At 29.3% G+C, this 14,630-nt stretch overlaps 1 protein-coding gene across 1 annotated transcript; it reads left to right on the top strand.

Annotated features, from left to right (window-relative positions):
* Positions 1-1,747: 1,747 nt before the first annotated feature.
* LOC126845305 (uracil-DNA glycosylase-like) lies at positions 1,748-9,386 on the top strand. Its single transcript, XM_050583955.1, has 2 exons — positions 1,748-2,124; positions 7,878-9,386. Exon 2 carries the CDS (start codon positions 7,904-7,906, stop codon positions 8,789-8,791), a length of 888 nt encoding a protein of 295 aa, XP_050439912.1. The 5' UTR covers positions 1,748-2,124; positions 7,878-7,903; the 3' UTR covers positions 8,792-9,386.
* The last annotated feature ends 5,244 nt before the right edge of the window (positions 9,387-14,630 follow it).

The raw sequence follows: 14,630 nt of genomic DNA, 5'->3' as shown, positions 1-14,630 counted from the left end.
ATGATTTTAAATGTTCAAGTTCTGAAGATATTTCACTATCATTAATAAAACGGACGGGCTTTTTGCCCTTTTTCCAAAATTATAATAATCGTTTCATGACACCAAGACATACATTGAATTTTCCTACACATAAATTGCCACAAGAATCTTTTAAATATAAATGTATTATTACACTCCTGCATTAAGTCAAATTAGACATTTACTCAGTTAAATACATAATCTTAAATATTTTTTAAATTACTATAACTAAAATAAGTTATAAATAGTTTTATACTCACCATGTATATGATATATAGTAGTACATATAAAGATACAGTTTGTTTAGCTTTGAATGTTCTTTTCCCTAGTATAGCGCTGATTACCATAGCGAAACCACTCTTTTACACTTTCTTCGAAGGCGATACCAGTGGAGCTGAAATTTATTCTACCGAAATCTACAAAATTAATAAATATATGTATAGGTACATATAAGTAAAAAATAATTAAAAAAAAAAAAAATCTCAAAAATATTCACTAGAACAAAATTTATTTCAATTGCCTTATCTTTGTGGGACACCCTGTATAATATGGTATTTTTACTAAGTGTGAAGCAGGAACCATAACAGCGACACGTTGTATAAATAAAAGAGCAAACCGCTAAAATTTAATACTGAAAAAGCAATTATCGTTATACAAGCTCGTCTCTTACATCACAATACATTGCTACCATATTAAATTTCATAAAACATAAAACTATAGAAAAGGTAATTTTTTTTCAATTTTGACTCAGTACATTCCAGCCTAACGGATAACGATTTATAATGAATAGAGGCAATAGGGGCTCGCGCCCCCTTGCAAGTGGCGAAAGGCTACAAATATGTGTTAAGACATATTTTATTATGTTAATTAAAAACGTATAAATCAAATGTGTACCAAAATGCAGCTTTCAGTGAATATTTAAAGTATATTTTATTAAATGTTCATTATTCTAGTTTCTGATATGAGCTGTACAGTTATAGTGCCGCCGCAGTTATCAACAACGCTGGGGCTTACAGTAATGTATATATATAATTAAAAAAATCTGTATCCTATGTAAAATTGTAAGGTCTTTAATTTGTATAATTGGTCATTCTTACGTATGACCAATAGTTTTAGCAAATAAAGTATATAACTTAGCATATGGTAAATTCGACGGCCTTTAATTTTTATCCTTTACACTTTAACCATAAGTCTAACGGTTATCGGGTTATAAGAAGAAACGGTGAGGGGTTAGCGCAACCCCTTTTTAAGAGATGGAGGGCTACGCACAAGGGGTAGGCTTGGGGACTTTTGTAGTATGTTGATCAGTATGGTATGGACTGTTTGTGTACCAAAATTCAGCTTTCGCGGAATTAGTTCCATTCTTTTTGTCTAATTTGATATGACTATAATATGTAATAACCGCAAAGTACATTATTTAGTTGTTATCTTATTATTTTTTCACTATATATTCTATATTGCATATTATTATTAGCATTAGTACTTAGATCATCAACATGTGGGGGTGTAAAGGGCAATGTTGATTAACTTGTTTTCGCATTTACTTTTATCTGTTATTCTATTTGTTATTGTTAAATAATATACCTATATTTATGACTTTTACAACTTAAATAGGAAAGAAACGGAAGGGAAAAGGGTCATTGTTGCAGAAGCGATGTTTGGATGTAACTAGTATTACGTTAAACATATTAATAATATTCATTTTATGTAATTAAAATGTTCTATTTTTTATTATTATACAAAGTATATTATAACGACTTAGTCACGTTATTACAATATAATATTGTAGCTACCAGCCAAGGCAATAGCACTCCCACTTTTCTCGAGGCGTCACAGTGAACGGTCAACGCCACAGGGAGTGAGTGTGTCGGTAAATATGTTTTTATTGCTCCAGCAGTATTGTCAGTGGACCTTAGGCGTGCGGTCTGTTCGATTTCACGCACCCTCATAAACATATTAGTTTTTAGCAAAATTATTTTTCACATTTAAAAAGTTTTAATTGTAAACTCGGTTTTTTTATTTTCTACATAATAGTAGTAAGCGTCGAAAGAGTCTCGTCGAGAATTCACCTATTCCATACGAATCAAGTCGACAATATTTGTATTGGTAAGCATAGCGTGCATATAATTATTACTATATAAGTGTTCAGCAATTATTATTCCAATACATTACCGGCGGTTTGTTAAAAAAAAAAACACCTTGAAAATCTATACTGCTCGCACCACAAGCTATCTAGACTACTATATCAATAAAAAAAAATTAAATAGGTATATTATTACTATAAACATAAAAATAATAATATGGTTAAAGACAATAATTGTCTCATTATTATTAGCTTATCCTACTGCTACATTATACAATTATTTTGCTTTGTACGTGCATTACATCTACCGTACACTTATGGTGCATACGGCTGCTTGTAATATACATTGTCATTGTCGGATGGACGTGGCCTGTCTTTGTGACCTACTTATATATTGCTTAAAAGTGGTAATATTCGTACTTCGTCCTTGAAAAAAATAGATTTCGCCTTTTTCTTTAGTTAGCAATGTTTCATCACCAACGGCTAAAATATTTAGACTTTATTCGAAATTATATTGACCATATTTGACTATTGTTCAGATTTTTTTAAGGTGTAAATCGGTTAAGTGTTTTATTATAATATAATATAGATTGTAGGTACTTGCGTTTGAATTACAGCTAATAGCAATCGGTGTATAATACAAAAATTTCAAAATAAAACAAATAATTGAGAATAGTTGAAAAAATGTATTAGTTACCCATGAATTATACCTCTATTAATAATAGTTAATCTTAAACCACGGCGGTGTCTACTTTTTTTATTTTTATATTTAAATTAGCACCAAATATGTATTGAATATTCTTTATTAGATATAGTACTACCAATATACAGTGAAAAACCAATGAAATAAAAATATATAAATTATCATAAGCACACTTTCCCGAGGAGGGGTAAATTTGTTTTGCTTTTTGCTAGGTGTAGTTTGTAGGATTTAAGGTCTAATAGTTAGACTTAAAGTGCGTCTATAGTGGAGCAAAAACATAACCAATTTTCTTAAAACCCTGTAGTCAAAACTTTTTTAAAAGGTTTTCATTAAGTGTATCGATCAACTACAAAAAAGTGCATCACAACTTAATTTTTGTTCAAATAGGAACAATTCGAATCAACGTTTTCAGACAAAATTGTGTAGTACATTAAATAACAATATAATACCAATCTGGAGACATATGTTTAATACAAAATAATTAATTTGCTAGAGCGCTAAATAATTGAATTTTTATGTATAGTAATTTTGGGGCATTTATAATATTATACAAATACGACACGACCTGTTTTGACAAGTCTCGACACGTTTCGACATGTTCTGAGACCGCGCGTTAATCATTACAAGGCTTTCGATCAGTGATTTTCAACCTTTTCGACAACACGGCACACCTAATCTTCTACACAATTATCGTGGCATATCAAACCATAGATTTGATTATTTATTTCTATTGTGATGCTTGGTGATGTATAAGATCAAAAAGTATCGTGTTTGTTCAATTTGAAACCAGTTCAGGAAGATGGATTTAAAATAATTTAAGACTTTTTCAAAAATATAAGTATAAAATTTATTGTATAGTAAAAGTGCGTAGACAACAGCTACATAAGTGTATTTAACATGAGTGTAATAATTCGTCTGGAATAGGCTTGGATCCTACTCCTATTTATATGGTTATGCTAATCTGTGTAATGTGTTATTGTGTGAATTGTGTTGACCCGATGGGCGGATGCTACAGCGAACGCTCATCGTGTGATTATTTTAATTGGTATTATTTTGGCAATCTAATCTTATAGAATGGCAATAACATGTTTTTCCCAAATAGCTTATCAAAGCGGAACAGACTAAAGTAGTATTGATATATATATATATTTGTAATATAATTCAATCACTACGCCAGATAACCATGCAGGTGCGCTCTGTAATAATTATTAGTCATCTATCGTATAGGTATGCCAATGTATGACTCAGAGAGCTATTATAATATGGGTATTATTATGCTTAGTGTAGTTGGTTGTTTTGTGTAATGGTGTGTAGAGGTTAACTGAAGGTTATGTTCATAACACTATTACCATGTTGATTCTAGAATCTAGAATATTAGATTAAAGAGTTAATAATTGTAAAATAAATAATGCAATGATGAATAGAGTTTTATACGACGATCATGTACATCATCTGGCCAAGAATATACTGTGTTTGAATAATTTTCATGATACTGACGTCTAATAATATTTTTTGTTGTTTTTTTTGGTGGTTCACTTTGGTGGAGTGAAGTGTTATTAGCAGAACGAGATATAAATGTATCTATAATAATAATTGTTGTTATTGAATAAAAATAAGTAATTTATTTAAAAAAAAAACACATATACTGTTTTATAAAATAAACTAAATATTAAGCCTGGTCCACACTAAGGTAACATAGACCAACATTGTTGCTTTCCATTTGTTTCCATGTTTCGATAAAAAGCCAAACATGTGGCGACTAATGAATGTTGCCTTACCGACGATGCGTATCACCGGATCCGGCGACGCCGGATGTGGCAAATTTAACGTTGTCATAGGTTTGTTATTTTATTTTGGTCCAACGACACGTTTTTGATCAACGATCTGATCAATTGCGACGAGTATAATAATAATATCACTATAGTTGTCCCGTGCACTATATATTCGCACACAAACAGACAAAAATAATACAAAAACTAAGTATAAACGTTAGAACCACCGCGGTTGAGATAAACAAAAAAAACTAATCAAAATAATTTAAAATCAACCGGTCCAGACGTCTGGTATAGGTATAATATACTGTGTGATATTATTTTATCTACTGTAGCTTATATTAAGTATTGTATATACTTGTTAGTGCGGGTTTTTTAGATAACGTTGTCAGCGGATGTGCGAAATGGCCATCCGTACATACCTTATCGGTTGCTGTCAGTGTGGACTTTGTCAAAAGCCGACATAATGGCGCATGCCTTTATTCTACTGTAAATACTTAATACTTGTTATCTTTACCACATTATTATAATATATGTGTAGATGTGTGTGTGGGTGTAGGTCAGCGTACGTAACAATACTTAAAAGTACAGGATTTTTTACTAACTATGAACCAGTCAATATTTTATAAGATATTAGCCTTTTATAAAAATTATTAATTTTTGTACTATTATAAATGTTATTAGTTCGGCCTAAACAACTTGACTAGACTTGTTTTTTTTTAAAACGGGAACCCTATGTTTTTAGTTACATAAATATGTTGACCAAAAAATTAAAAAAAATTTAGGGCTTAAATTTTTAAATTTCATTTATCTCTGCGTTCGCTATTTAAATTTAAGATCAATATTTGTTCGGTTTTTACAACAGTAGCACAGTTTCCAATTAAATAATAACATTGATAAAAAGCACTGTCACCGTCACTGTGTTTGAAATGTTGTCTATCATTAGCTCAAAACATTTTAATGGCTATCGGTATTCTCGCCTATCGCAAAATGCTAACATAAATATGAATTTTATGGAATACTGGAATTTCGAAAACCGAAGACTTTTAATAATAATTGTTTAAGGTAATGATATATATTTACAAATTCAAAGCAAACGAACAAATTGATGAAAAATGAAAATTCGAACGCCAACATTTTTTTAATAAACGTTGTCTGAGTATTAACGGAAATAAAAAAATATGTTCTCATTAAAAAAAAAAGAGATTCATATTTGTTTTACGATGAAGGTAAACATTTTCATTGCATTGAAATATAAAGTAAACTATTACCTACAAGTACAGGAAAAAAATATTATAATATTTTCAAAATATTCATATTTCCTGAGAAAATGAGTGTCTGACATCAGATGGATCACCCTGTAATAAATTGTACAACAATTAATAAATAAATAATAATTAAACAATTTATATATGTTAGTCCAATTATTAATATCTTTTTCGACTTGCGTATCTTTGAAATCGATCGAGTATTATAATTATAATTTTTTTTTACTGGGTGATTGGTTAACTTTTTTAATTATTTTTTTTTTATAATTTTATAGTTATTAGTTGGGACAAATTTAATATATTTTTAAAAAAATATAACCCTATCCCTTATATGTTAAAAACGTATGAACTTAAGAATTTTAAATGATAACGTATATATTTTATTAACATTTTAAACTAAAAACAATTTGCTGAACATTTTGACTGGTCGATAACCAGTTTTGGATAATTAATTTTCAAGTTATTCAATTTTAAAATTTATAACGGGAGAGGAAAGGCGTTGCCCAGAAAAAAACATCTCTACTCTCCACCCTTACGCCCGTTTTAAATTTTAAACTTAAATAACTTTGAAACTAATTATCCAAAACTGATTACCGACCAGTCAAAATATTCAGCAAATTATTCTTAATTGAAAAAGTTAATCAAATATATACGTTATTATTTAAAAAACTTAAGTTTATAAGATTGTAATATAATATAAGGAACGGAGTTATAATTTTAAAAAAAATATATTAATTTTGTCTCGACTAACAATTATAAACATATATAAAAAAAAAATAATAATCTAATATCTTCTAAGTTATTGACTGGTCCATAGATAACCAATCTGGGCAGTACATAAAATTATAATTATAATAGCCGATCATTTCAAAGACACGCAAGTCGAATATTAATAATTGGACTAATATTTATAAATTGTTTAATTATTATTTATTTATTAATTGTTGTACAACATATTACAGGGTGATCCGTCTGATGTAAGACACTCATTTTCTCAGAAAATATGAATATTTTTAAAGTAATTTTTTCCTGTACTTATAGGTAAAAGTTTACTTTATTTTTCAATACAATGAAAATTTTTACCTTCATCGCTTATCTGTAAAACAAGTATGTATCTCTTTTTTTTTTTAAATAAGAACATATTTTTTTAATTTCGTTAATGTTCAGACAACGTTTATTAAAAAATGATGGCGTTCAAATTTTCATTTTTCATCAATCCTTTCGTTTGCTATGATTTTGTAAATATATTACATTTCCTTAAATAAATATTATACAAATCTTCGGTTTCAAAATTCTAGTAGCCCAAAAAATTAATATAATTTTGTTACAAACCACCATAAGCTGATATTTAATCATTAAAATAATGTATTTAATTATAATATGTTACCTTGACGCGTACAATCACTATAAATTAATACAATGTAATATTTTGCAAATGCTAAATTTGATTACTTTGGCGGCATTGCTTAAGTGGTTTTTTAACGATAATACATTAAATGTGTAACAATAAAATTATATTCAACAATAACATGTTTAACAAATATTTATATGACTTTAATTTTGCAACTGTCACAAAATTGTATTTTTATGTTGGATAATTGATTTTTGTACGATAATTAAATTAACACTTTCGTCCATCGTATCAAACATATAATAATCTATACATTGTACATCAAGCTATGGTCGAAGCGGGGCAGAGGGTACCGAAGAAACCATCGTTCCATTTAATTTAGTTAGTATTTTCCATGCCCCCACAAATTTTGTTTAAAATTATCCACCCCTTTTTGGATTTTAAAAATCAACTGCCATATAATTTGGGCGTAAATAAAACAGTTATACGATTAAAAAAAATTCCATTTCGTTTTTTTTTTTTACGAAAACTAGGATTTTAGGAACTAACCTGATTAGTTACATTCCCCACTTCTTTTAATCCACTTTGATCACTGACGACAATTAATGTTACACGACGAGTCGAGCCGTTGCAGTTTGGTTTAGGTATTATTTTGTTATAAAACGGTTACATATTGTTACAGGTTGATTTTTCATTGGCTCCGCTTAGATGGCTCAATCCGACAAAGATATGGTGTATTTTGCCGAGAAGTATCCAAGGGTTTTCCTAAATCCGAGTGACGTCGAGCAGAGGTGGTATCATAGGATTTTGAAACCAGTGTTTATTGCAAAAGAAAACGACCTCGCACGAATCGACAGAGAACTGATGGACACGGGAGAACTCGACGAAACGACCGGCGTGTTTAATATGGTCAGTCCGAACACGTCCAAAAAGATTTGGTCTTTCACGCATCGGACACCACTTGACCTAATCAAAGTGATAATTACCGGACAAGACCCGTATCCGCCAATGTTTCGGGGCAGGAAAAACGAATTCGAGTCCGACGGGTTGGCATTTTCCACATTACATTGTGGAAACAGTCTTCCCGACAATAACGTGTTGAAGCGAATATTCGACGCTGTAACAGACCAGATCGAAGATCCAAATCTGGACATGTCCCGCACGACGTTAGACTATTGGGCTTGGCAAGGTGTACTTTTGTTGAACACTGGACTTACTCGGGGTGACGAATCGCACACACAACTCTGGATGAACATCACTAGGGAAATTGTTGTAAGAGTATGTAATTATGTCCGCGCCCGGGATGTGCAGCGCCGGCCCCTCGGCGTTCTGCTGTGGGGCTTCGAAGCCAAGTATAATTTTGGAAGGATTTTGTCACGGCACTGCCACAATAATATAACACTAACGTGCCGTCATCCTTCGGCGGCAGCAGACAAACATTTCAAGGGCCAGCCTTTTGCGGAATCTAACGGACATTTTGCGGAAATTAACGACATATTAGAAGAAATGGGCAAACAGCCGATTGACTGGTCGACGGTGCCCGAGGAAGAACGCGGTGGCCAATCGGACGACTATTGGGATTATTACAACCAATAGTCTTGATCATGTTTCATAATTATAATAATCGTACCCAGCTTCATTTAGACGGATTAGTTACTCAATTCAGTGACATTACTTTCAAAAAAAAATATATTGAATAATTGTTTTGTTCTATATCCGCCGTACATAAGTGGATAAGACCACCGCGAAACCTAATATGTGCAAAGACCCGACCAATGGTAATACAAACTAATAAATAATAATTTCAAATAGTTTCCCTTACTCAAAAAAATCGAAAGAAAAATTTTAAATAACGATACAGCTATAGTAATATGAAAATCATTATTATTCAACATATTATTATGTTTATTTATACATTTTATAAAATACACGATTTAAACTTTATATGTTTATTTTAATATAAATGAAATTTTTTTAAGTGTAACAAAAAAAGCTAACCTATGATTTTAATTGAAAAGTATGTGTTTAATGTAAAAATAAAATTAAAATATATGCAATTTGTAAAAAATATATTAGGGCGTGTGCAGAGCTAAAACAAAATTGAATCAGTCTGAATTTATAATTTTAATTTTTCAAAAAAAAAAACAAACAAAATAATAACATTTGTAATTATTACATGTAAACGTTAGTATTCTTTATAATCGATTAATTTATAAGAAAAACTGAATTTAAAAATCTCCAATGCCCATGCTTATATAACAATAAATAAACAATATCCGTAAGACACTCTGTGTACCAGTTCTAAAATGCTGCGATTAAAAGAAATGTTCAAAAACCAACTTTAAAAAAACTATGTGGAATTTATATCAAACTATATAATTATAATAATTATTATTACACAAGTATAAAGCTACATGTATAAATTAACAGAATAGTCTGTATGAAATAAATGTATATTTATCCGCTATGAACTTTAAATGCAAATGCTTAATATTATATAATTAGCCATGCTGGGCGATTTTTTTTTGTTCTATTTTTTTGTAACAATAATAATTATTATATGGCTATATAAACTGTCAAGTGTATATTTTCAAAATTAAATCATATTACAACAGAACGAATTTTTATTATTTATAGTACCTACAATGTATAATAATTTCTCAATATATAGCATTGAAAAACAACATCAATGACAATTATTATTTTTAAAAAATGCTTCATTTAGAATTATTTTATATTTATCTATTGATCAAAAGTATTATTTTTACCTCTTGGAACGATATAAACTTTTTGTTCCAAGAATCTTATTTCATATCAAAAGGTAAATCTTAACTTTAAAATGTTTTTTAATCTCCATTCTTTGTAGTTTTAGGACAATGAGATAAATTTTGACTTGGTAACGTTTTCAATAAATACAAGTAAATTACAATATGAAGATAAGTTAATTTCATTTTTTGTAAAAAATTTAATGTCGAGTCAATGATGTTCATATAATTATTTCAGGAAAAATACTTACAAGTCATTGAGTGAGAAAAATGCAAAATTAACTCTAATAGAATATGTAAATTTACTTTTTTATTCTAAGACTACGAAAATTTAAATGGCTTTTATATATTAATTTATATTTTTGTGTCTGGAACTATATTATGTCCTTCTCCTCGCAATATATAATATAAAATCAGCTTTCAGTTTAAGGATCTAAAGAACCTATTCTTATGGTAGGTAACTACTGCCAGTTTTTATTTCCTTCAAATGGTATTAACTATTATTCCTAACCAGATGGTGTCTAATGGTGGTCCACAACATTATACTAACATCTTATTATATGTTGGCTTATTTAACAAAATAGTTAAATTATTTTTTTGTGACAAATGTCTTTTGATAATTTTTAACTCTATTAAGATTCTTTTTAAAATAAGCAAAATTTCGTACACCTATTTAATACTAAATCAATAATAATAATAATTTGTACATTTGGTATGTAGGTAGTACCTTTAATAATCACACAACATTTTTAAAGAAAATATATTTTCATCATTTAAGTTTCTTTCCTTATCAATACTCACGGAATTTGTAAAAAATACCAACAAAATGATAATATTATCTTATAAATGCCAAACCAAAACAAAAAAATTAAAAATACCTCAAATTCTGTATTTCACTATAACAAAGAACTAATTATGATTAAATTTAATTATTAATTTATGAAATACAACAAATCGGTTGGAAACCTAATAATTCACTTATTATAATATTAACACAATTAAAATTTAAAAATATATGTAACAAGATATGTGTGCGCCTTAACGGACCAGAGGTATGCAACTACACATACACCCCTGACAATGATGGGGAGGCACGCAAATCAGACGCACACCCAAACAAATTAACCTCTTGTACATCAACGGCCTACCTACTTTTCTTGTCTTTATAATAAATTACTGAATGTATACTAAATGTACGGTGACAATAGAAATGCTAACGACCCTAACCCAAAAAAATGCCAGCCACATTACGCCAATGCCAAACTCACAACAAATATGTAAATACAACAAAAGTGACAACCACTCGCCAATTGTTCACCCAATCTCAAGTAATTTGTCTGATGTTTTTTTTTTAAATCCAGATTTACTTTTTTGTTTTACTCAATTTTTTTTTATATTTATTTGAAAATAGTATGCACACCACTGATTTTACCATGAAAGGATATTTTTTTTGAGTATTTCTTCATGTATTTAATAAGTACACTATTCTAGTAATTTAAAAATAACTAACTTGTTGCCTCATATCTAGGTTTAACATCATGTTTTATACTACGTTTGGTTACAAAATTATTTTTGGTATTAGAATAGCTGTTTTTTCTGTGCTAGAAAATGTGTTGGTTACTCAATATGATACAAAGTTTATGTTCAAACTTCGAGTAGGCTCTTATAATTTTAATGATAGTATAGACTTAAATTTTATAAATTGAATTTACTGAAAAATTAGCTTTATACTATTCTTCATGCTTGTTTATATATTTTATCTGAATTATAAATTACTCTAAAACCTATATGTTATTACTTGTGTAAACTATAACCAGTAGGCGAGAATATGTTTGGTATAAAATATGAATATTTTTCAACATATTTGTATTAAATGTAACATTGTGTTTGATCTCATAATTAAACATTTTAGATACATGTAATGACTTGTTTTACATGTATCTAAGCAAACTGTATTCCAAACATTAATTATTGTGAATCTCTATAATTAGTTTTACAAAAAAAGTATTTGGCCAAGCAATATTTTAAGCAAATAAATAATTATCGCCTAGTAAATAACCTTTACGTTGACGCTATTTAATAATTAGTTAAAACAAAACTTGTTTGATTAGTGAAGTATAGTCGAACAATAGTTTATCTGATTTTTAATTTAGTTTCAAACATAAAACTTGAACATAAAATTTAAATATTATCTACAATAATGTGTTTCTGTTCTACATAATAACAGATAATGTACAACATACTACAAATGGCATAAATATGAAATAATTATATTGCCCATTTAACCAACAGCCTTTTTTTTTTTTTAATTTTACCATAAAGGAACAATAATCACTACAAATATTGACCAAACATAATTGATGGATAAACTGATGAACTGAACAGATAAAAATAGAGTAATTTCTAAATGTATTTAATATTGAACGTAATTACGAATGTCATTATAAATGTATCAGTTAATTATAACTTAGCTTATCATTAAGGGATTTAAAGTGTACGATAAAAAAACATTAATTCTACTAATTAATCGTCAATTATTTTTATTATTAATTGTTGGCCACCTCTAGGTTAATTTTTATCATTTAATAATAAGTTATTAAAAATGTTCAGACATTTATTTCATCGACCATTTTATAAATAAATCATTAACGCAAATACTAATAATAAAAATAATATAAAGCATGTTTTAGTTGTAGTCCATTAAGATGTTGGAAAACTTTTAACAAATCAGGGGTCTCGTTTTAGGCCAATGCGAACCAATAAGTCATTAATGATAAGACCATGGGGGTAGGTGTATAAATTATTTTAATTCTTAGAGAGGGAGGATTTTTTTTATGATTTCGCACACTGGCACATGTGTTTCAAAAGTGAACAAAGATTTTAGAACATGATTTTCCACGCCAGTGTTATTTATCGAATTCTCGCCTAAGAGCCAACTCAAAAACACGATTTTTTTACCACAGAAAAACACTTGGGTGATTCCATGTGCGTTTCCATTTCCACCGTTTACACAAATGAAAATAATATACGAATCGAAAAATTCAAGGTCTTAAGAAATTCACGGCCAACCCGACTTATTGACGATTTTCTAGAGTAATAATAAAAGAACAACCTATGTCGATCATTTTGTTTTTTTTTTTGTAATACAATGTTATTTCAAGATGATCGTAATTCTTCCCCCTTCGGTAAGAGGATTTAGAGGAGGGGTGATTTTGTAATCTCTTATAGCAACCCGTATAATAAATATAATAGATATGCATGTGAAGTTTTTTTCGGTTTTTTCGAGTAAAATAGAATACGATTGAAGTTTATAATATCATTTCAAAGGGCCGTAGCGCTTAAACATTTTTTTTTTTTTTCAAATGTTATTTCTACAATAATTGTAAAGCATTTTAACGACTATTTTTAACTATTTAATTAGATAGGTTGTTTTTTTTTTACATTTTTTATAAATAAGTATTAACGTTTGTATTAATCGAAATAATTTTGCAGACTTAAACGCCAAAAGAGTTCACGAAACTTCCACAATGTTCTATGCAAGGTTCTACTCTAAACCCAATGGTTATCCGAACCAACTCGCTTACAACCTCGGTACTAGATCTTTACCGGACATTTAGATCTTAATTTGTATGTTTTTGAAGTATTTTGTTTTAATTAGTTTGTATTATTAAAAGTTGATTTGAAACAAAAGTTAAACTACATTACAGTCGCTTTCGTTTTTTTTTTTACCAGGTGCAAAATTATTTGAGCGTACCTTCATTTCATGTAGAGGCACGTCAAAGAACAAATATTACCGTTGAACCGGATCGGTAAAGTTTTGGGCTAAGACATTTTCTTTGTTTTATATTTAAAGTATTTTTCGTCGATAAAGGCATAAACAACTTCAAGGACAAAGTCGGCTGGAAGTCGTTCGGTTTGGCTTTTTCTATTGCAATAATATTGAGTGTAAAAAGCCAGCACAATTGGGTCAGGGCATCGCGGTACTCATTTTTATTTTGTAAAAAGCTGTCATACGAATTTATGGTAAATATGCGCAATAACATATTACAAACCGTGTGTTGTTTATACACTTTATCGTTTTTTTGTAATACACTAGCGCGTTACATACAACGACAATATTGTGGGTAAAAAATAAAACCTGATTATCATCAATTGGAAACCCAAATTTGGGTCTTTGGATAAAGATATCTGCGTAGACGTTCGAAAACAAAAGACAGTACAGTTAGGTCGAGTCATAGTGGGGTCGGGTAGGTCACGGGTTAAATCAATATTAAATATTAAATAAATCCTTCAATGCCAATCTTTGGACAGCAGGGTCAAACCGATGCAGTCCAAACCAAGCACGGCATATACTAACACAGTAAGAAAGTATTATACGTGAGACAACGTGTAGTAGTAAGTGTGTAAGTAAGAGAGGTCTAGTGTTCACAGATAAAAAATACAAATACCCACAAAAGCATTGTACCTAATGACAATAATTTGCTTAAAAATTAATTTTTAGTTTAAGGGTGGATACAATTAGAGTTGATCGTCTGTCTATATAAACTAATTGCTATAGTAACCCGTATATCATTGTTTACAATATTATGAAATATGTTCGTTACCTGTTTACTCTTTCACACATACCAACCTGGAAAATAATTGAGTAATCGGCCAAAGTATAATTATTT

Source organism: Adelges cooleyi, unplaced genomic scaffold (genome assembly GCF_023614345.1).
Source record: "Adelges cooleyi isolate 19-005CV unplaced genomic scaffold, UGA_ACOO_1.1 ACOO_flye_CR_arks_rails_tigmint_CR_PRNA_740, whole genome shotgun sequence".
NCBI classification, from domain to species: domain Eukaryota; kingdom Metazoa; phylum Arthropoda; class Insecta; order Hemiptera; family Adelgidae; genus Adelges; species Adelges cooleyi.
The sequence above is the reverse complement of the archived record's forward strand: the minus strand, read 5'-3'. Positions and strand labels throughout refer to the sequence as shown.

Bases quoted from the DNA above. Each gene is read 5' to 3' on its own strand.
- LOC126845305 (XM_050583955.1), top strand. From the start codon at position 7,904: ATGGCTCAATCCGACAAAGATATGGTGTATTTTGCCGAGAAGTATCCA.